Genomic DNA, 24,565 nt, shown 5'->3' with positions numbered 1-24,565 from the left:
CATTTTAACAAGACTATTAACAATGTAGTGAGACTCTTCTCCAAATACTAAAAATAAACAGGGCTAGGGGTGTAGCTTGGGGTTAGTATGCCCTTGGGTTCAATCTTTAGTAACACACACACACACACACACACACACACACACACACAGTTAATTTTACCAGTTCCTCTGTTTTTACAGTGGGACTATTGAAGAACATAAAATGATGTATGTGACTTATTTTTATTTATTTTATTTATTTATTTTTTTTGGGGGGGGGTTAGGGATGGAACCCAGAGGCATTCGACCTCCAAGCTACACCCCCTGCCCTATTTTTTATTCTTTATTCTGAAACAGGGTCTCACTGGGTTGCAGAGGCCCTCAGTAAGTAGCTGAGGCTGTCCGCGAACCACGATCCTCCAGTCTCAGCCTCCCGCATGCTAGGATTGCAAGCGTGCGCCACTTATTTTTATTTTTACTGGACAGTTCTGGGAACACCTAATAACAGTAACAAAAACCAACTGAACTATCACTAAAGTACTTGCTTTGGCACCAGGCCCTCGTCTAGGCATTTCATGTACACGCCATTATTTGATCTTTGTGGTACCTCCATCCTCACACAAGGAAACACAGGCACTGGGTCATAGAGCAATTGAGTCATTTGTCCAGAGAAAGAAGTAGAAACAGAATCCAAGCAGCCTGCCTCCAAAGCCCGTGGCCTTAATTCCAAAGAGCTGCTCTATTTTTTTTTTTTTAATCACAAAGATAACTTTGGCTAAAAAATGGGTCATGTAAATAAACTTCCAAGCCAGGCATGGTGGAGCACGCATTCGGGAGGCTGAGACAGGAGGATTGAGGTTCACGGACAGCCTCAGCTACTTAGTGAGGCCTCTGCAACGCAGTGAGACTGTTTCAAAATGTCAAATACAAAATAGGGCAGCGAGTGTAGCTCGGAGGTCGAATGCCCCTGGGTTCTATCCCCAGACCCACTAAAATAAACAAACAAACAAACAAACAAACTTCCTATCCATTCTAGCTTACCATTACAAAGGAAAAAATAAAACATCCAAAATCAAACAAATTGAACATATGCAGGTGTATTTATTGCCTTGATGAGAGCACCCTTGATATTTAAGAAGAGCTTAAATAAAATTCATGCTGGAGAAAATGATTGGCACTGTCCTTCTGGCATCAAGAGGAGGCAGTGTTTCCTAAGTAGAAAACACTGGGATCGTGGCCAATGGGCAAAGAACCATCACTTAAGACCCTGGTCTACAGTAAAGCCAACTCTGGTACACTGGATTCCACGTAAGTGACTGCTGGTCATGAACACATTGCAGGCGACCGTCTCCACGTGCTGTCCCGTTGCTTCCGCCTCTCACACCAACACAGACAGCGCCACCATTTTGTTTGCGCGCCAAGGTCCTGGCATAATTTTTGCCTGATATTTAGTGGAGCCTATAAGCCATGCTGATACCAGGTACGGTGGCACACACCTATAACCCCACGTCTTGGAAGGCTGAGATAGGAAGATTCCAAGGTTCAAGGGCAGCCTCAATAACTTTGCAAGGTCCTATTTCAAAATGATGATTTAAAAGGGGGCTCGGGGCTCGGGGTATACCTGAGAGGTAGAATGCCCCTGAGTTAAATGCCTAGCACCCAAATAAACACACAATCAAACCAACCAGGTTGACTACCAGTCAACCAAGCCATTGTGTGAGTCCATGGGCAACACTGTTATTATCTAGACCACAGAGGCAGAGTTCACTGGCTGCAGGGCTGGTTCAAATGTCCAATTAGAGTCACAAAAAGAGAACACAAGCGGAAAAATACACGCCAGATGTGGTGGTGCACACCTATAATCCCAGTACCTGGGAAGCTAAAATAGAGGGATCACAGGTCACAGCCAGCCTCAGCGATTTAGTGAGGTCCTCAGCAACTCAGTGAGCCCGTGTTTCAAAAGAAAAAATAAAAAGGGCTGGGGGTGTGGCTCAGAGGTAGAATGTCCCTGAGTTCAACCCCAGTACCACACACACACACACACACACACACACACAAAGAGGAAAAATAAAATAAGTGACCGGCCGTGTGTATTCTAGAAGGCTTCAGGCGAGTCCACGGCGCGTGCGTCTCCAGTCTGCGCCGACTCCTCTATCCTATGGAGAGCACGCTCTCACTTCCCTTTCCGTGGGCCCGCAGGTACCCATGTGAGATGAGAGAGAAGAGAGGGAATGGTTTTTCTGAGCTGGCTGCCTTTCTAAAATGAGCATTCTGTGCTAGCTTCAGAGGGAACGCTGGCAGTGGCGGGGTGGGAAGGTTTGTGATGATAACACTTGATGGCGAGTGCTTTTCTGTCTGAGGGGCCACAGGGCCGTGACCTTGGCGAAGCCGGCCCGCTGGGCCATGCCAACAGGGGCTGCCTTCCCCCGCTGGAGAGACACGGACGCGCGAAGGAATGCCCGATAACAGGAGGATGTAGCTGAAGAGGGTCTGTCTGAGAGAAACTGGAATGCAAATGCAAGTAAGATCAATTCATTTCTTCTGTTTCCTTAAAACGCAATCCCTACGGAGAAGTCAGGTCTTGGAAGGCAAAGACAACCGTTTTTTCCTCTCCCCGTGTGTGTGGGGTATTGACAAAGCGCTGTCTCAAGAGCTCCTTTACTGGATGACCAAATGCTCCTAAGTGACACTGAACCCAACATCCGAGCCTCCAACTAAGCCTTCTGTTTGGACCTGCAAATACCTGGAACAGCACCAAAACCCAGTATGTGTTACGAGTCCTCAATTCTGTCCAGCTAACCCACTGCCACCTTCTGCCTCTCCCTTTACATGGGAAAAGAATGTTCAAGCCTGCATTTTTATTTCCTTTTTTCTTTTGTGGTACTGGGGATTGAACTCCGAGGATTCTACCGCTGAGATACAGCCCCAGCCACTTTAAATTTTTGTGCATGTGGTACTGGGGATTGAACCCAGGGGTGTTTTACCTCTGAACGATACCCCCAGATCTATTTCACAATTTACTTTGAATTAGGGCCTTGCTGAATTGCTGAGGCAGGCCTCGAACCTGTGATCCTGTTGTTTCTACCTCCCAAGTGATGGGATTTCAGGCATGTACCACCACATCTGGCACTTCCAGCCCTTTATATTTTTTATTTTGAAACAGGATTTAAGTTGCTGAGGCTGGCTGTGAACCTGTGATCCTCCTGTCTCTGCTTCCCAAATACTGAGCTTATAGGCCTGGGTCACGATACCCAGCTCAAATCTGCATTTCTTAACTTCCTTGTCTGAAATCTTTAAATCTTTGAGAACAAAAGCAGTTATCTTAAGTGAAAAAAGGGTCTCTTTAAAAAGTACACTCTTTCCTAATCCTACAGAAGTAAATATTTGGACCACAATTTTATTTTCCTAAATAAAAACAATGTTGGCTTTGCCATTAGGAAGAAAACGTGTTCTTTATTTCATTATTGCATACGCTGGCAGATCTAGTTCCTAAACCAATTTGCCAGTCCTTCCTTTTATTTTTTTTTTATCAGAATTGAATTAAAAAGAACAAAAGAAAAAAAAGTCTCAGAGTAAAATAACTTTCAATAGCCAGAGGCCAAATAAGTCAGTGGGGTCTGGTCCTACACCATCTAACTTTGTCAGAGGATAACGAGCCTCTCCTCTGTGTCCTTCCCCCTCCTAAAAAACTGGCTCCATTTACCCCTAGAAAGCAACACTGGACATCTTTTTTGGACACTGACACCTCTGATGGCTTATATAAACATGGACACCTGACCAAGGCCAGCCCGTCAGTGGGTTGCCCAACTGTCTCTACAGATTCATCTTTTTGAATACTTGACCTAAGACCTAAACTACTATCATTTGGGCCTTGAATTTAAAGGTCAGTTGATACTACAGCAACCAGACTGGGCCACAGAACTAAAAGAAAACAAGTGGAGAGAGCAGGGAACAGAATTTTTCAAAAATATAGAGTCAGTTCTAAAACGATATTGGAAACTCCCAAGATCTAAGAGACCACATGGACCTTGAAGGCAGAGGGAAAATTAAGCACTTCCCCTAACTCAGATAAAACAAAAACAAACAAGAAAACCTACTATTGTTTCTTGAAAGTACTCCCTCTACTTGATCTCCTTTAAGCTGTAGTTTCTGTTATTTACATCCAAAAGAGGCCTGGCCTCACCATCCAATCTTCTTCCTACCCCAGTCCCTATTCTGTGCCTTCTGCCCTGGTTAGAAAAATCTGGACTGTCCCACATGCTAGCCAGGCTCAACATCGTGTTGCCTGTTTCTTTAGTTATACTTCTGGTATTATCACATAATTCCAAAATTTCCTCTTCTATCTATAGCACCCTGACTTTAGCAGCAAAGCTGGTAGGGTGAAGGAGTCATTTCTATGAAAGATCCAAATAAGAATTGTGATAGTTTGGATTAAGAATGTTCCTCTATCCCTCACAGAAACAAGGCAGCAATGTTGGAAGCTGGGCTTGGTTGCCAAGGAGGGATCACTGGGGTATGGCCTTGGGGGTTATAGTAAATTCCCCCATTCTCTCCCTTGTTTCTGGTTTCCTTGATGAGAGAGCAGAGCCTTACTCTCTTCTCTTCTCTACTTCCTGCCGCTATGCCCTCAATCCCTCAGACCTGGCCTAACATGGATAGAACATATAAAATCTCCAAAACCTGTGAAGAAATAAATCTTTCCTCTAAGTTGTGTGGTCAGTTGTTTTGGATTAGAGTGATGAGAATGTTGAGCATAACAAGAACCTTCCTTGTTTAGACAGTCCTGATTAGTGGCTCAGACTCAACTTCATACGAACACCTCCCACTATTCCCGGCTCCAGTTTTGAGAATTAATGCAGATGAAATTTTACTCTTTTTCCTTTTTCCTTTCATCAGTACATTGTAACTATACATCATGACGCGGTTCAACGTGATGTACACACACATACACACAATACTTAAGTTTGATTCCCTCTGGGTCCCACTCCACTCCTCCCATTTCCCGTTCAAATGAGCAAAGGTTGGCAGTGATACCGTCTTGTGGGGACAGAGCATTATTTGAACTGTTTACTTCATCAAGCCTTTTTTCCTCTCTCCCCACCTTCCTCTCTCAACCCCTTTCCACTATCCTCCTGGTCTCGCTCCTCAGTATCTCAAGTCACTTTTGTTTCCTATTTTCTCTTTAGCTTCCACATATGAAAGAAATCATATGATCTTGACTTTCTGAGACTGGCTGATCTCACTTATAATGTTCTCAAGTCCCATTCATTTTCCTGCAAATGATATAATTTTGTTCTTCTTTAATGGTTGAGTAAAACTCCAGTGTGTCTATAAACCACTTTTTATTTATTTATTTTTTTTGCAGGTCTGGGGTTGGAAGCCAGGGGCATTCGACCTCCGAGCTACACCCCCTGCCCTATTTTTTATTCTTTATTTTGAAACCAGGTCTCACTGAGTTGCAGAGGGCCTCACTAGGTAGCTGAGGCTGTCTGCGAACCGCGATACTCCCGTCTCAGCCTCCCGAATGCTGGGATTACAAGCGCGCGCGCCACCACGCCCGGCTTATAAACCACATTTAAAAGAATCTATTCATCTGTTGATGGGCATCTAGGTTGGTTCCATAATTAGCTCCTCTTTTCCTCTCAGCACATGATGAATTTTGGAACTAATGTGTCCTTTCTGAGAATCCTCCCCTTCTATCTATTAATCCTCATGAGGTGATCCAGAGGCCTCTGGCCCCTTGCTGGGTCTCCTTCCTTTGATAGCGCCTAACCCCATTTCCATCAATTTTCACCTGTAGTTAATTGCTCAACTTAAATAAACCCACCCTCCCTGTTTAAATCTGTTCAAGCCACATCCAGAGAGGAGCGGTAGAGAACAGTGGTCAGAAATACTGGGGCTCTGGACCCAGATAACCTTAAGCATGGGTTCTGACCCTGGCATTTATTAACTATGCCTTCTCAGCCATGTTCAAACGTCTCTCTACCTGGATGACCAAGTTGCCAAGTTAGCGAGCGTAATGTGATTAAGTTGACATTTGTGACGTGCTTGGCATTTAGGGAGAGCTCCACCAATGGCAAATGTTGCTCCATTTCTTTATGTATACAAAGCCCTCTCTTTTCCAAACTATGGATTGACTTAGTGTTCAGAGTAGGGTCTTTGATAACAGACACCATAGCTTGGTTATCACCTCTGTGATCTGGGGAAAATTATACACCCTTTCTGTGCCTCTTAGTCTCCTCTATAAAACGGGGGTACAAATAGCCCCCTCTACATAATACTGTTTTTCATGAAGTTTAAATGGGTTAATATAGACAAAGAGCTTAGAAGCGTCTCTGATTATGAGATATCATCATGGGTGAGAGCTATAAACTCCAGATGGAATCTTTATACAGTGCGTGCCTGCAATTCTCCTCAACTAGCTAATTGGCAGCTGATAAACCATATTTCATTTCTTTGGTCCTGGGGATTGAACCCAGGGGTGCTGTACTTCTGAGCTACCCTAGCCCTGTTTTTGTTTTTTTAAACAGGGTCTCACCAAGTTGCTAAGGGCCTTGTTAAGTTGCTGAGGTTGGCCTTGAACCTGCGATCCTCCTGTCTCAGCCCCTCAAATACTGGGATTATAGGTGACCACCACCATGCCTGGCTGAGGAACTGCATTTTATATTTTATTTTTCTTGGGTTTGAAAACATGTTTGTTGGAAAGATTGAAGAAATCCATAAAGAACGAAGACTCAAAAAATAATTCTTGTAGGTGCCATCATGCACTGTTGGCTGGTTGAGTCAGGAGAATAGGCAAGCACCTGGCGTGCAGGGCAGTGGGTGTTACCTGGTGGTAGGAGATGGGGACAGGCCTCCGGAAGACGATCCACTCCACAATTTCGCTGCACGGAGGGGTGGTCAGAGAGCCTGTGTAGCGATAGTAGCTGCCCAGTGACGCAGGAAGAAGGTCTCGGAGGACAAACGGGTCCAGGAAGGTCTCCTTCTCTGTGCAGGGAGAGAGGGAGGAGAAAAACAGAGAGGTAAGCGGTGCCATCCAAGCCTTTGCATGGTGTCCTGAGACACACATGGGTGCAGAAGGGGCCCAGGAAGCAAGGCAGCGTTTCCCAGGATGTGAGCCAAGGACACCTGCACCTGGATCCCTCCCATCAAGAACACGCTGCACTGTGGACAATGGTGAGCAACTTCGTGGTCCCTCCCTCTGCCCCAGGAAACAGTAACAGCAATCCAGCAGGTGAAGCCTCGGACGGGTCCTGCAGAAAAGACACAGGCTCCACTGTGTGTCCCCCGCCCCTCCCAGCCCAGTTTCACCAGCTGAAAAACTGTTGGGACACAATGAGAAAATTGTCACTGGGAGGAAAATAAGGGGAGGGGAAGGGAGGAGAGCATTTTAGACAGTGAAAACAGCATGTGCAAAAGTCCTGAGACAGACAGGAATCCTGCAGTAAAGAAGGATGAGCGCTGCCTTATAATTCTCCCAACCAGGCACAGTAGGTCATCCACTTCCCTTCATGAATCAGAGATGAGTCTAGTTCCTACTTGCATTTCCAGATATGCAGCCCTGAATTTAACTCTCTCCTCATCCCTGTTAAAGATGTACTAAGATGATTGGCATAGAGATAAAATGTTGAGTCCTTAATGGCTTCCAGGACCTTCCTGGGGCCCCAGAGGTCTAAGTCACCTGACAGGTGCACCTGTATCTACAGGAGTATTCTCCCAAGTGTCATGCCCTCCCCCTCTTCCTCCATCGTTATTGCAGAGTATTTGGGCAAATGTTCCTAGACTCAAGAGCTCTATGTAACTGAAGGATGATGTAAAAACCCCCAGGGAAAATCAACTCCATTAGCAAAACTAAAATTGTAATTTCCTTTTGAAAGAGTCCACTGGAACACGACTTAACACTGACTTGGGTTTTATCACATGCCACACGCTATCCTATTTACACGCTACAAACATTAAGACATCACTCACTGTGCGTGTCAGGTCCTATTGTAAAAGCTTTCTACGTTTTAACTTCGTCTATAACTGAAAAGAACCCCAAGTCGGTCCTTCGATGATGCCCAGTCTGCAGAGCCAGAATGCAAAAGCACGTTCCTGTGTTGACAACCCGGGCGCCCGCCGTTCACGTCGCTACATCCTCACCCCCGCTCCAGGCGGTGCATGCTTTTAATATTACAACTTGACAGATGTGGAAATCAAGGCACAGGAAGATTCAGTCACAGATACATGCTGGGGATTAAACCCAGAGACATTCTACCTCTGAGCTATGCTCTCAGCCGACTTTATTTTGATCAGGGTCTCACCAGGTTGAGGAGGGCCCCTGAGGTTGCTGAGGCTGGTGATGGACTTTGATCCTCCTGTCTCAGCCTTGCAAGCACTGAGATTATAGGTGTGCGCCACCGCGCCTGGCTACGTTGTCTGAATTCCTGATGATTACCATTCTAATTGGGGTTAGATGAAATCTCAGTGTAGTTTTGATATACATCTCCCTGCTTGCTAATGATTTGAACATTTTAATGTAAGTATTGGCCATTTGGATTTCTTCTTTTGTGAAGTGTCTATTTAATTCAATTGTCCGTTTCTTGACTGGGTTTTTCTTTAGTGTTAAGTTTTTCAAGTTCTTTGTATAGTCTAGATATCAGTCTACTATCAGTTGGGAAGATGACAGAGCTCTCACTCTGCAGCTTCTCTCTTTAGACTCTTGGTGATTTTCTTTACAGAACGGAAACTTTTTAATTTATTTTTTTGGTACTGGAGATTGAACACAGGGGTGTTCTACCCCCGAGCTCCATCCCCAGCCCTCTGTACCTTTTATTTTCAAACAGGGTCTCACTAAGTTGCCGAGGAGGCTGGCCTTGAACCTACAATCCTCCTGCCTCCGCCTCCCATGTACTGGGATTACAGGCCTGGGTGACTGTGCCCAACTAAATTCATTTTTTTACAGCAGAAATTAAATGTTTACTAATAAATGCAAAAGTCTTCAAATCATAGAGCTCTATAATCAGAATTACCAGGGCAGTTTTTATTGGACAAAAGGCTGTAAATAGCGGACTTGCCCCTCCGCCCACTGGCAGGTCTGGGCTTTAATTTAAACCTAGTTACCAGCAGCCTAATGATGGGGGAATCTCAGCGGGCGCTTGGCTGGGACCGGGCTGGCCGGGAGAAGAAAATATTTTGGCCTTTGCTTGCTGCCTCTGGCTTCCTGGGCTGTGCGAGCGGCCAACACAAAGCCCGAAGCCACCCAGGGTGCGTGGAGAGAGGGCTGCCATCACTAGCTGCAGACCCACCACCTTGTGCTCTCCCTCGTGTTCCCGGGGGCCGCTGTGTCACACACAGCGCACCGACCTGCCTCAGGGCTGGCAACTGCAGGATCAGAGCGCTCTGCAGAGGTCCCTCCCAGGGCTGCCACTGGGGCGCCGGGTGTGCGGTCAGGAAGCCAAAACGCCTGCCTGCAGCAGCAGGGCCGCACCTGCGCACCCCAAGGCTTTAAAGAGCATAAAAGAACGCAGCCAAGAACACCTGCCTGGCCAACAGGGGGAGACTCCCTCTCGAAGGGACCTCTGGCTCAGCAGGATCGGGCCTCGCAAATTAGTTAACTTTTTTGGTGTGGTACTGGGGTTCCTGAAACCATTCTGCCTCCGGACTACACTCCCAGAACTATTTTTTATATTTTTATTTGGAAACAGGGTATCTTACGCCAGCGAGGCTGACTTCGCACCTGCGTGATCCTCCTATCTCTGCCTCCCAAGCACGGGATTACAAGCGTGCGCCACCACGCCCAGCCTAGTTATTTTAACTTTAAAAAATCAGTACATTGCGCATGATTACAAGCTTGGGAGGTGGAGACAGGAGGATCGCGCAGGTTCGAAGCCAGCCTCACTGGCCTAAGAGTCCCTGTTTTCAAATAAAAATATAAAAAATAGATCTGGGTGTGTAGCCCGGAGGTAGAAGGGGGAAAATAATCAGTACATTGTAATTGTATACAACAGCAGGACTCACTGACATATATGCACACGCATATACATAATGTGGCCACGTCCTTCCCCAGTGATGGAGGTCCTCTTTCCACCCCCACCCTCCTCAGGATCCTCTAATATGCTGGGCTTCTATTTGTGTGAGCTTCCCCGGCCTTCATCTCTGGCTTCCACCCGTGGCCCTTGACTTTCTGGGTCTGCCTTATTTAACTTAACATGATGTCCTCCAGTTCTTTCCATTTCATTATTTATGATATCATGTCGTTTTTCGTGGCTGTTCCGGTCTGCTGTGTATACCCCACATTTCTGAGGATGTTGGGGTGGGGAAGTAACACGCTTATAAACTGTTGGTAGATTGTAAATTAGTATAAACACTTGGGAGATCACTATGGAGGTTCCTCAAAAGACTAGGAATGGAGCCGCCCTATGACTCGGCTGTACCTCTCCTTGGTATTTATCCAAAAGAAATAAAGTCGGAGCGCGAAAGTGAGAGGTGCATATCCATGTTGGGAGCAGTGCAAATCAACATAGCCAGTTACGGGATGAGCAGAGAACTCTTGCCTGGGGTCCCTGTGCAGCAGAGCGCGAGACGGGTGCAGTGAGAGCGGGGTGGGGTCTGTCCTTGACTACCCCAAGGACAGGCGCTGGCTTACCTCATTAAAGTGCAATTGGAGCTGGGCCCAGTGGTGCACATCTGGGACCCTGGTACTTGGGGGGCTGAGACAGGAGGATCCCAGGTTTGAAGCCAGCCTCAGCAACCTAGCAAGACTCTCGGCAACTTAGCAAGACCCTGTTTCAAGTTTAAAAAAAAATAGGGCTGAAGATGTAGCTGGGAGGTGGAAAATCCCTGGATTCAAATCCCAGTAGAGAAAAAAAAAGTGCAATCGGAAGGTGCTGGTGACAGGGTGGGCGGCAGGGAGGGCGGCGGGCTGACCCTCCCGCCTCTGTGCTGGGCAGGCTTCAGGACACCTCCAGTGGGATGGGCCTCGGGCCGTGCCAGGTCAGGGGCCTTGAGGGAAGATGCCCGCTTCTCCAAACAGTCCCCGGAACCCAGCGGATCTAGCAGTGAAGGGCACAGCCATAGCAGCGACGGGCACAGCCATTCTGGTGGAAGAGGGATGATGGACACGGAGATGCTTTGAGAACCACCAAGTCCGTCCAGCTCTTTAATTTTAGGGCCGAGAAAGAAAGACAGCATTAAGTAACTGGCCCAAGGTCAAAAGCTGGAGAACACAGAGACCGGAATGGGATGCTCTTTCTTCAAGGAAAACACGGAGCATCTGGAACAGTCTGCCCGGAAAACAGCACCAGCACTTAGTGCTGAAAAAACATCCACGCACTCCGTGTACCAGCCTGTGCCCCCAGCAATGATGGGGAGCAGCAGGTGCTCACTGGGTGGGTTCAAGTCCCAACTCCACCACCTGTGAACTGTTGCAGAAAAAAGGGGCCAGCTCAAGAGAGGGGCTCAGGAAGCGCTAGATCACAGGAAACGTCTCAGAAGCGACGGGCATCTTTCTTACCCTAATTATTACTGTGAGTCTGCCAACCCAGAAAGGTCTTGCCATGGTCTTTATTCAACACTGTGTGTCTGTGTGTATACTTTAAAACTGGATTACTAGTACCTTAAAGACACGCCATGTCTGCCATGTCCTCCATCAGCCTGAGCAATACTGGTTAGTGAGCTCTGTCAATCTGCAAGCAAGGCCTTTGGAAGCAACTTATATTTAACACCTGTGCCACTTTAGGCAAAGGGCTTACCCTCTCTGTGCTATTTCCATGATCTGTAAAATGGTAATTATGAGAATATATACCCCTCGGGCTGCTGTCAAATTGAGAAGCTAATTGATGTAGAGGGCTTAGCACAGGCCCTGGCCCACCGTGGGCCCTGATGCGTCACCGCAGCGCTTGGCTGGGAGCAAGCCCGGCGGGTTCCATGTTGCACATTCTGTGTTTTAAACCAGGGATTAGCAAATGCTTTCTGTAAAACATCAGATAGTAAATATTTTAGGTTTTGTGGGCCAAGAAGCAAAATCAAAGATGTTGTGTAGGTACTGGCATAATAAATCCACTTCCACAACATTATTAACAATATTCAAAATGCTAATAACTGAGTGCAGTCTTCAAAATACACACATCTACTTAAATGAAAAATATATATATATATATAATTCTTTTTTTTTTGCAGAAATAACATTTCCCTTAATTAGGGCTGAAATAGAAAAATCATTCTTAGCTCAGGGGCAGTACAATATCAGGCAGTAGCCTGGATTTTGTCCACCTGATTTTAATTAAAATAGGGGCCCCAAACACTGTGAAGTCCCCTTGGCAAGCCACAGCAGACATGCAGGGCAACGGGTGTGTGGATGCATGTTCAGGCACCGCCACCATTAGGTAATCATTTATTTCTAATAGTACATTAACAATAGAGATTTAACTTATTTGGTACTAGGGTTTGAACCCAGGGGCATTCTACCCCTGAGGAGCTATAACAGCAGCCCTTTTTATTTTGAAACAGGTTCTTACATTGCTGAGGCTAGCCTCTAACCTGAAATCCTCCTGTCTCTGACTCCCAAGTACTGGGATGACAGGCCTATGCCGTGGCACTCGGGTAGAAATTAACTCATTTTGCTATGGTACTAAGAGTTGAACCCAGGAACATTCTGCCTCTGAGCTACCCTCTTCTCCAGCCCTTCCCCCCTTTCAGCTTTTAACTGTGTAACAAGGCCTCACTACATTGCCCTTGATCCTGCGATCCTCCTGCCTCAGCCTCTCAAGGACTGGGGTTACAGGCGTGCCCCACTGAGCCCAGTTTGGAATGAACTCTTCAGGTGTTTCTCCCCTTTAAGTTTTCTAATTTCAAAGGGCACATCAGTATACACTGATAATTCCACTTCCTGCTCACTCTTAGGGCAGTGCTCAGCGGACAACGGGAGCTCACAGAATAATGCCTGACTGCACACTCGGGGCCTTTCACAACAGTAGGCCAGCATCTCCCGCGCTGCCTATGAAGCTGCTTAAGCCACGGGTGCTCGGCCGGCCCAGGACAGCCCCAGGGCAGAGGGCAGTGCACTTCATCTGAGAGCTAAAACTCTTCCTTGAAGAACATTTTCATAAATGTAGGGATTATAAATAGAGAAGTGCTGGAGGCAAGTCCCCCGGATGCGAATCCTAAACTAATCCACTTAAAGGCCTGACCCACAGCAAGTTACTGAACTTCTCTGCAACCCGTTTCTTCACCTATAAAATGGGGTAATGTCAGAATCGACTTCCTGAAGACGTTCTGAGTATTCAATGAGCTGCCCTTACTGAGCAGAGAAGGAGAGTGCCCGACATACAGCAGGTGCATACACGTGCTTATTAAATACGCCTTGTCAGAAAAGGCAGCGTGACTCCATGCCATCCACATCAGAACACTCTTCCCCAACCTTTGTCCTAATTAGCAATTGCAATCTAAACACGCCTATTCCAGCCACTTACCAGTTGAGAAAAATATTTAAAACATTCTGCTTATAACACCATTCATTCCATTATACCGTAATAAGCAGGTACTGCGCATTACTAGATAAAAGAATTGAAAAGGAATGAATCTCATATTCTACTTTGCAAGGATCCTGGGTGCTGTATGCAGACAATATTATATTTTAATAATTAATTGTTCATCAAAGAAAAAGATGAGGAACAGGGATGCTAAATTCAAAGTTATTCAAATTGCAGAAATGAATAATGCATGATTTTATATTAAATACACACTGTATTAAGTAGGCTACGTTCCACCCAACTCTGTCTTTCATTTTTAAGCATTTTGAACGACAATATGAATAATCAGTGAGGGAGGTTTATTTGGAAAAGAAATACCTTATTTGAATGCAAACGGAGTCTATCGGAGGATGATTAAATTTTTCTTATCAATTAGGAGATTTTGCACTAGGGCTTTAAAGTCACGGTCGACCATTAAACCCAGCGCAGTCCAGTTATCCTTGCCACTTCCTTTCAACATTAAATTATATCTGGCTGGTTCTGTTCAATTTCTTATTTCTGATAGCAGTGCCAGGAGGCAATTTTAATTAAAGAAAATTTGAAAGATTCAAACATGCATAATTGGATTAAAAATGTGATCATTAAAACATTAGGTGATAATCATCTGATTGATTGCATTTTTCAGTGTGTTAATAACTTAATATTTTCAATGCTTTGGTTACATAGGAAACAAGGGGGCTCTTTATAAAATATGGTGTACAGTCAACATATGGGAGAGAGTCAGCAATTACTGTGAAGTAAGCCGGATAGGGTGGTGTAAGCCTATAATTCCAGTCTTTGGGAGGTTAAGATAGGAGGATCCCAGGTTTGAGGCCAGCCTTGGCAACTTAGTAAGGTTCTCGGCAACTTAGTGAGACCCTGTTTCAAAATAAAAAAAAACAGAAGGGGCTAGGAATGTTGCTTGGAGGTAGAATATTCTGGGTTCAATTTCTGGGGCAAAAAAAAAAAAGAGAGAAAGAGAGAGAGAGAGAGAGAGAGACAGAACTGTGGAGTGAGATTGAATGCACACACAAACACACAATACATAGCACCTTACACAGGATGGTGTTGAAACAGAACATCAACTACTGTAAGGGCTGATAGAGGCCACACCCCCAATAAGACACAGCCAATTCCGGGAAAATGGACGAGAAATGGAACCTCTAGTTTTCATCCAGTGATTGTTTAGTTTGTTTCAAGGTCCCCTCCTCCATTTTTTAAAAGCAATAAGATTAGTCGGGCGTGGTGGACACACTTGTAATCCCAGCATTCAGAAGGCTTAGACTGGAAGATCACGGTTCGCGGACAGCCTCGGCTACTTAGTGAGGCCCTCTGCAACTCAGTGAGACTCTGTTTCAAAATAAAGAATAAAAAATAGGGCAGGGGGTATAGCTCGGAGGTTGAATGCCCCTGGGTTCCATCCCCAGACCCGCAAAAATAAATAAATAAATAAAATAAAATAAAAGTAATAAGATCACTAGGGTGGGACTAGTCTTGGGCCTTGGGAGGGAAGGCAGAAGGGACAGAGTTATAAAAAAAATGGGCACCAAGAGGCTCCAAAGAGTAGGGTCTAGGGAGTGCTGCTAAAGTGCTCCGTGCACACAAGTCACCCACGGCTGGACCTAATGCAGGTTCTGACCCAGTAGGTCTGGGAGGCACTGAGATTCCACATCTTTAATAGTGCAGATGTAGCCGGGCTGGGACCACACTGGAGTCACAAGATTCTAGGACTGTATCAATAGGCTCCTACCCCTCTGCAGACTCATCTACTTCTACTTAGATTCTCAGGCACAGCCACGCTGGCCGCTCTGTGTTCCATGACTATACAACCCCGGGGCCTTTGCACTGGCTCTTTGCTCTTCCTGGAACACCTCTTCATTACTCCCACCACGGGTGGGTTCAGGTGAAATGTACCTCGGCTGCTGACAACACGGTCATATTCAAATGACCCATTTTTCAATGAGTTTTATCTTGGCCACTATCTTAAAAATAGTACTTTTAAGGGTAGGCTCATTAAGCAAGATGCGTCTGATTTAAAGCCCAAAGTCCTTAAATGGGAAGAAGCAGGAGCCATGGAGTTCCCTGGGGAGAACATCCCGGGCAGAGGAAAGCCAGGGTGAAGACCTCGTTCTTCCTGGTGCATTGCTGAGGGAAGTAAGCAAGAGAAAGAGCAGAGGGGAAAGTTCCTAAGCCTCCGCTTTACCAGGCTCCAGGGGAACTCAGATGCAGCACGGAGAGGTGCCATGGACAGTTTGGCTAAAATCTGCGAAGAGGCCACTTGGTGGGAGCACAGGACACCTGAGTCCGCCCCTCAGGGTCGAGTCAGGACCCGCAACACCACACAGGTACCGCGGACCTGCAAGGAGTCTCAGTCTGACCACAGGAGGCTGAGAATCAGAACCTAGGGGCTCAAGGGGTGGTGTCCAGAGGCTGGGGGAGGGCTCAGAGTATGAGATGACAGAGATCACAGTGGTGGCCGAGGCGTCCCCAGGGGAGCCTGCTGGGAGTTAGTTTTATGATCTAAACACAAGCCATCGGACCCAATGTATCTAACTGAATGTTGATTATCAGAGTTGTAGGGAGCCATTAAGGCTTTCGCCTAAATTATTATTTCTGACTCAGCTGACTGTCCTTCACCCAGAGTCAATAAGGTTTGGGGTCATGGAAAGTTCAAAGTAAAAGGTCTGGGAGAAGATCAGATGGTGATGGCACGAGGGTACTGATTAACCTGTCTGTAATATATGTGCTTTGGATTGGTCTTTATTGTATTCTGGTGGTGGTAGCATGAGGATGTTGACCTCTGGAAAAACAAACCAAGCGTTGGCACAAGAGATGATATTGACCCAGAAGTAGGCGTCGTCCAGTAGGTTGGCCAGTAAGTCGGCACCATAGAGAATACTGACCCAGGAGTAGTTGTCGACCAGCAGAGATATTGACCCTGGAGTAGGGGTCGGCCAATAGAGATAGTAGGCTGCCCCCCCATGTTAGAATTAAAATTAAATATTCTGAGAATCAAATTCTTAGAGTTGAATTCTTCATCCTCACGCGTCTCTTCAGAACCCGTACTTTTGCCGGCCGGCTCCGGCAGAGTATGTCGCCTCTCCATGTCCCCTAAGAAGGATGGAGTCAGGAAAGGACGGGATGAAATGGGGGCATCTTGCTTTCAGGGTGCAGCCGACCCAGCAGGCTTCGTGGCAGATCACTTCCAGGAAGAAGCACTGGGCTGAAACCATGGTGAGGGGATGCTGGGGAATGATCAAGAGCCACTGAGAGGCAGGGAGCTCGAGAGGGTGTCGGAGGTGTCAACGGGGCCCCGCTGCATTTTATAGACGAAGAAAATGAGGTTCAAGAGTGGAAGAGAGGGCACCCACAGCACACAGACACGGGGAGGCATTCTGGGTGTCTGGGGGCCCAGCACGGGACTCTTCCGAATGCTTTTCCCTGTAAGCTCGGCTCTGCAAGCCACGCCTGCAGTGGACGCAAGTACAACCAGGAGATGCCATCTCCCAGCTAGACTCCCAGGCGTATTCTGTTTTATATTTGCATGCACCACCATTCCTGGCTGTTCTTTTTTTTAAGCTATTTATTGATTTATTTATTTATTTATTTATTTTGCGGGTCTAGGGATGAAACCCAGGGGCATTCTACCTCCAAGCTACACCCCCAGCCCTATTTTTTATTCTTTAATTTGAAACAGGGTCTCACTGAGTTTCAAAGGTTTTCACTAAGTAGCTGAGGCTGTCCGCGAACCGCGATCCTCCTGTCTCAGCCTCCCAAATGCTGGGATTACAAGCCTGAGCCCCACACCCGGCTTCTGACTTCATTTAGAATCAAACAGGAACTCCTTGCCCTGGTCCTGAAGGCCCTGCAGGAGGTCAACCTCTTCTCTTCTTTCCTGCGGACGCTGACACCTACCTGCCCCCGCTGGCTGCTCCCTGTGCTCCCCGGCTTCCCTCCCACCCACCTCGCAGGTGAGTTCTGTTCATCTTCTGCTTGGCCAACGCTCAGATATCCCTCCCTGCCCGAGCACCTGCACGGACAACCTTTCCTCAGGACACTCCTGCTGCGACGGGCTCCCCGTGTCCTCCTCCTTCCTGTGTGTCCTTCCCAGCATCTCTTTACTTGTGTCCCGCCTGTCTCCTCCAACAGGCTAGTTATTGCACAAGGGCCTGGACTGTGCCTACATTTCCATTCGGCAGCTGAAACACTTCCCAGAGCAAAGGAGGTGCCGAATAGGCGCAAAACACAGGAGCAAAAGCACAAATAAGCACAGTACCAGTTGGTGTGATTTTTTTTTTTTTAAACAGGGTCTCACTAAGTTGGTTAAGTCTGGGCTTGACCCAGAGCTTCTCCTGTCTCAGCCTCCAAAGTACTGGCATTACAAGCGTGTGCCACCCACTACGCCCAGCAACCTGGTACATTTTAAATACCCAGAAAAGTCTGCCTACTGTGTTTCTTCAGCATCTAAATCATGATCAGTCCCAAGATGCAGCATCATTTCTCCAACCATCAGGAAAGGCGACCTGTCACTAATTAAATAACTGACTTGACCTCAACTAAAGATGCATCCTGATCTTGGTGTGGGTAAAAGAAAAAGAACTAAGAGTTGCAGAATCGATGAAAAGCATCCCAGGATGATTCAGTTCAACAGGACGCACAGCTTTACGGGTCTCGAAGGAGCTGGCTCAAGAGCTCTTTCTGTGCCCAGCAGGAAGGATTCTCTCAGGACGAGGGGCAGCATGAACTTTCATCTGTTTACACAGACTGGGTCCTCCGCCTCAATCCACCCTTCAGGGACCTGCACCCTGAGACTCCACTCCACGCTGTGGGATGTGCTGCAGCTGATCCTTCCTGAGCTCACACTCGGGAGCAGGAGTGGGGCGCCAGGCCCTGCCATGACCTGTCTCTACAGAAGGACTCAGGTCCTGTGCGGTAGGGCCGGACACCGCGAGGAGGGCTGGGAACTTCGGTAAGGGTGCAGGTTAAGAGACCTGGGTCTCCCCTACGGTCTCTGTCCTCGGTGACTGTCTAGCCTCCGAGTGGACTGGGGCTCTGTGTCAGCAGGACCAAATGCCCCAGCACCAACACGGTACTTTATATGGTAGGTGTTTTATAAGCAATCAGAGAAACTACTCAAGCTGAGTCACGAAGAAACCATTAAGTCAAAAGTGGGCAAAGAATGGCTCTTGGGCCAAATCTGGCCTCGCGCCTGTTTTTGTCAATCGAGTTTTCCTGGAACGCGGCCATGCCCATTTGTTTATGTATTGTCTGTGGCCACTTTGGGACTAGACATGCAGAGTGGAGTAGTTGTAAAAGAGAAAATACAGCTGGCAGAGTGTGAAGCATTTGCTATCAGTGCCCTTACAGAGACCGCTTGGTGATTCCTAGCCGGGGACTCCAACAGGAAGCGACGCACAGTCTCGTTTGAACATCCATAGGGCAAACGGGGCGGAGGGCGAGGCGTGCGCCTCGTTTCCACCTCTGAAAACCTCATTACTGGTGCACAGAGAATTAAAGACACCATCTCCCCTCCCAAGCAGGCACAGCCCAGAGAAGATTCCAGAGACCCATATTATGGCATAAATAACAAGTGCAGCTGTGGGGTCAGGGCAGGGGCCTTGGGGGAGAGGGGGCCACTTGAAGAATCAGATCCTCGAATTGAAGCACCCGACAGGCACAGTCTGAGGTCATGAGACAGTCACCGCATCCCAGTTCAAAGACACGCAGCCTCCTTCACTTTGTGAATGGCTTCAGAGGACCTAGTGTGGCATTTTGACCTCAGGGTGGATTTTTTTTTTTTTTTTTTTTTTTTTGTATTCTGGGGATTGAAACCAGGGGCATCCTACCTCTCAACTACACCCACAGCCCGATTTCATTTTTTACTTTTAAACAGGGTCTCATTAAGTTGCAGAGGGCCTCACTAAGTTGCCAAAACTGGCCTCAACCCTTCAGTCCTCTAGTCTCAGCTTCCCAAGTACTGGGGTTACAAGTCTGCACCACCATCTCTGCTTCCTAGAATTGATCTTTGAGTAAAATGGATGCTAATATTATTATTTCCAAAGAGTATTTACATGAAGATTGTGGTCCTGTCCACAATTCAGGAAATTTAAATTGTAGAAAGGCATTTGGTAACCAGACCCTGATACGAATGGCCATGGGGTGGGCCCAGTGCCGGTCATCCCTGCAACATTGTGGTGACCACAGTGGGCGTGACAGGCACATCTGTTCAGCCTCCTTTTGAGCCTAGTCAAGGGGCTGACTCACAAAGGAGAAACTAGCCACACCAGAATTAAGTGACTGGAACAGCAGTCAGGAAGTTGGGCGAGGCTGGAAGTTAGGAGCTGGCCCAGCGGAGTGCAAGGAAAGTCGATCTCAGAATCCAACATGGCTGGGTGAAAAACACTGCTCTCCCGCACAAGCTGAGAGGAGTGAGCGTATCTCCTGCCGCCTCTGCTTACCTACCCATAAAATGGGACTCAGACTTCGTATCTGTGTTGGCGCTGGGATGGAGTGAGATGGTTTTTATGGAGAACCTGCGCATGGCTAGGTATATGGTCAGCGTCAACAGGTGACCGATGGCTGCTTTATCCTTTACGCCACTTTCTTATTCTCTGTTCCACCATTCGCTCCCCTGACTGCAGAAGGACTAACTACCCCTATCCACCTCTAGCATTGTCAACGTCATCATTTCCTTTAGGGTGTGTGTGTGTGTGTGTGTGTGTGTGTGTACACACACATGCATGCAGTGTACTGGACACTAAAACCAGGGGCATTCTACCTTTGAGCTATATGTCCAGCCCTATTTTATTTTATATTTTGAAAGAAGATTTTGCTAAGTTGCTGAGGCTCAAAGTATGATCCTCCTGTCTCAATCTCAAATACTGGAGTTAGAGGTGTGTGTCACTGGTTACAGGTGTCACCACGCCTGGCTTCCTTTGATTTTATATGGCCCAACAACATCAAACAATATACATTCTATTTCAATAGGTAGTGACTGAGGCAGACTCTGAGCCTCTCAGTCATCCTCTGACCATAGACCCCAGACTCCAGTCAAGAGACGGCACTGGGAATGACGATGGAGGTTGCAGTGGTCATCGCTGGCACACAGCTCACGGTGTCCCAGGGTATTATGTGCACAAGTCACTGATCCTCAGGATAACCCAGCAGGCTGCACCAGCACCACCTGGTCACAGCAGAGAGGGCCACGCCAGCAGAGAGGGTAAGTGTCCTGTGCTGGTCAGATGGCTAGGCAAAGGTAGACACACAGATTCAAGGCAGCACCTCTGCTCATGGATCTAGGTGACAGATCCCCTCCCACGACCAGTGACAGACAGACAGCAGGAAAGTGGGTCAGAAAACCCCCCACTTTAGCAAGCACTGCCACAGTGGACCACTGGAGATCTATTTCTAAACTCATTGGTCTCCACATTTTGTTGAAACAACTAGGAAAGGCACGTCCCTGGACTCCCGTAACCCAGCTCCAGTGGTAAAGTATCGCCAAAGAAGGCGGGGCAAAGGCAGCAGCGAATTCAAACCTAACTGAAAAGGAGTCGCTTTTGAAGTTCATTCCTGTCTTGCCATTATTGTGAACAATGCCACAAACAGTAAAACAGAAGTCGCACCGCATCCCACTTCCTGGCTTTGGCTAAGAAAAGAGATGGAAATGGCTCTGTCTCTGGGGTGGTTTGATACTCCAAAAATCCAGGAAACGGTGGAAATGGCGTCAGTACGCCTGTTTCTAGAAGATTGTGAGATCAAAAGTGTTCAGATATGCATCAGTCCTTCCTGGATCCAATCTAAGGAGACAGGCCTAGGAGCCAGACCAGGGTGCTGTGTATTTATAGCACAATTCAGGAAAGTCCCCTGCAATTAAGTGCTGGAAATGTAAACTTCAAAGGGGAAATTCTGTTGCGTGTTATGATGTTTGAAATGATCAGTGGGCTGTAGATAACAGTATTGGCTTTCCCACTCGAAAGGGAGAAAATAATTCAAATGATTTCCTTCTCGAAGGTAAATATTAAAGCAGAACCCTGCATTCATTCAGTGGAAACATTTGGTTATACATGATGATTTGTGCAAGATCAAAACCAAAGCCCTCTCTGTGAAGTCTATCAAATGGTAAACAGTGCCCTGAGTAGGTATTCGTATCCCAGCATAAACAGACTGCTAGGCTAATGCAACACTACTTAGCAGACTACCTACAGCAGCTGATGTTTAGAAGAGGGAGGGTGGCAACTTTTTCTGTAAAGAGCCAAAGAATAAATTTGGGAGAGGTGGGTGGGTGAGTACTGCGGAATGAATCCAGGGGCATTCTACCTCTGAGCTACACTCGCACCCTTTTTCTTTGTTTTCTGTGAAACAGTAACTCACTAAGTTGCTGAGAGTCTCACTAAGCCTGGGAGGCTGGCTTCGAACCTGTGATCCTCCTGACTCAGCCTCCCAAGTACTGGAGTCCCCAGGCATGCACAACTTGCCCGGCTCAGAGTAAGTATGTAAGGCTTTGCAGGCCTGAAAATCTCTAGGTCACAACCTAGTTAGGTAACTCTGCCATTATACTACAGATACAACCACAGGCAATACAGAAACAAAGGAGTATGATGAAGCAATGAAACTATACTAACCACAACAGGCAGTGGATTTGTGTGTTCCAATAAAACTTTATTTATAAAAGCAAGCAGCAGGCCAAATTTGGCCCATAGACTACAGTCTGCTGATCCCTGATTACCAGGGCACTCGAAAGGAGTGTAGCAGGCCAGCTCCCTCTCTGTTTTCTCTCCTTAATATACTTAACAATCATACTCACTTTCATTATGCTCCTGCTACACGGGGAACTCCAGAGACAGAGAGAGTGGGCTATCTGAATGGGATTGTCAGGATTTGAATCCAGGATGGCATGGGCTCTGAAGTACAGCTGTAGAATCCTTGCTATTTTGAATTCGAAAGAAGCCAAATTAAAAAATAAATAAATAGAAACTCCTGCTTATTCATGTGAACACACGGAATTACTTTGCAGGCAAGTACCATTCATCTTTTCAGCACCAACCATGACAAGGACAGGGAAAAAAAAATCCACAGACTAACATTTTCCCAAGGGCGAAGAAAATCTTATTCCTTTTACCCTCAGTACTTTGACTAGCACTTACTAGCACTCAATGGGTAGAAGGAAGAACGAATTCTGATTACAGGAGCTTAAAGTTCACATCCACAAAACAGGCAGGGACTCCTCAAGCTACACCATTCCCCTCTGTTCTACCTTCCTGCCGTGGGGACACAGACTGCCTTTCTGCCTCCAGAATTTATCTTTTTCCAAAAAACCTAGTTCTGGAATGCGTCCTCTTCTTTCAAAGGCCAGGCAAAGTATTTTCAGAAACCTTAGCCAGTTAGCCTCAGATAGATAGCTTGTTTTGAGAGTTTAGACACCATCCTAGTTCTGGAATACATCCTCTTCTTTCAAAGGCCAGGCAAAGTATTTTCAGAAACCTTAGCCAGTTAGCCTCAGATAGATAGCTTGTTTTGAGAGTTCAGACACCATCAGCAGTCACGATGGTCTCAGAGTTGATGGTCCTATTCAGCTTCTTCACTGGCTCCCGTCACAGCATCAGTTTGATGGGACTTAATCAAGACTAATATCTGCAGGTGGAAGCCTGGCAGACACCGAGGGGGAAATGGCCTGGGAGCAGCAAGAGCCAGGGTCATGATGCCCTTGGCTGGGCTCTGGGCTGGCCCGTGCTGGGCCACTGCTCAAGGTGCGACTACAGGGAGGAGGACCTGGCCACTGCCTGCTTTCCTCTGCTGTCTAAGCCGTGTGGACCAAGGGAGTTGTATCTAGGAGGGTTTCTGGGGGATTCAGTGATACTAATTAGGGCTAATTAGACCCTTCCCTGTGCAGAGCAATCATGCACCCGGCAGCAGCCTGAAGACGCTCTTCTGTTTCCGCCCTGTAAGCCCACCCCTTTGTTGCTGACTTCCTTTTTCTATACTCCACAAGGAGATCCTGGATTCCAAAGCCATCTCTGAATGATAACGATCCCCCACAGTTCTTTCAGTGGCCTGCAATCAATTAGCAGAGAGAACAAACAGCCTGTCAAGGGTAATTACTGAAAAAAGTTTTTAGGAAAGTGCTGTCACTACCTTCTTCCCTTGCTGTGAGGCCACTTGGTTCTTGAAGTGTCCCAGAGGACAGCACTGTCTGAATCTCTCACTTTCTCATGCTAATCATTGCTTTCTTTGATTGGAAAATAAAACACATATGTGCAAAGGTGCACAAAGCATAAACGCACCACTGCTAAATAATCTTAAAGGGATATCTGGTGTGTGGCTGCCACGTGGGACTGGAGGATGGCCTCTCCTTCCTGGGTAGGTACTGCCTTGCGACCACATCCCACCTCCCAAAAGGGACCATTATCTTCATTTTGAAATGATTGCTATTTTGCTTCCTTGTTGGTTTTACCACCTGTATGTGCACCCTGGTCTCAGACAAAATTCTTACTGCTGTAATCCAAAACAACTGACTACATGACTGAGAGGAAGGGATATTTCTTTGCTCACAATTTTGGAGATTTCGGAGGCTTAGTTCAATTCATTCCGAGTCCGCAGAGCTCACAGATGGGTGGTGGGAAGCAGAGAAAGAGAGAGCAAGGGTCTCACATCATAGAGGCCGAAAGCAAGAGAGAAGAAGTGGAGGAGGGACTTAATATAATCTCCAAAGCCACACCTGTAGAGACTCCTCCTTAGCAACCGAGCCCCATTTCAAACATTATTGCCTTGTTTCTGTGAGGCCCAGGGGGACATTCTAAGTCCAAACCATTACGACGCCCAGGCATTATAAGTTGGGTTGTCTCATGTTTTGAATGTTATACTGAAGAACGTGCAATATATTTTTCAGCATCTTGTTGCATGTGCTTAACTTTAGGACCCTCTGCCGCACCCAGGCACCATGTTATTAAGTGGTTCATTTCTTTACATTGTGGAGAAGTGCTTCATTGTATGACTATACTACTTAACTTATAGAGCCTGCTAATGATGGGCTTTGAGGCACTTCTAGGTTAGAGCAATTAGAAAAAACAATGCCACAAACATGCTTGCACAATCTCTGG

General features: G+C 46.8%; 1 protein-coding gene across 2 annotated transcripts in view; it reads right to left on the bottom strand.

Moving 5' to 3' along the window:
• The window catches only part of PTPRG (protein tyrosine phosphatase receptor type G), a gene marked incomplete at both ends in the record, with an annotated part of 780,672 nt that overhangs the window by 152,773 nt on the left and 603,334 nt on the right, over positions 1-24,565 (bottom strand). For both annotated transcript variants that reach the window (XM_080714880.1, XM_080714881.1), the window contains one exon: positions 6,809-6,966. In XM_080714880.1, coding sequence (XP_080571006.1) covers positions 6,809-6,966 — 158 coding nt within the window. The remainder of the gene's footprint in view (positions 1-6,808; positions 6,967-24,565) is intronic.

Source organism: Muscardinus avellanarius, assembly GCF_963383645.1.
Source record: "Muscardinus avellanarius genome assembly, chromosome: 18".
Taxonomy (NCBI): Eukaryota; Metazoa; Chordata; class Mammalia; order Rodentia; family Gliridae; genus Muscardinus; species Muscardinus avellanarius.
Note: the sequence above shows the minus strand (reverse complement) of the source record. Positions and strands in the feature narration are given on the sequence as shown.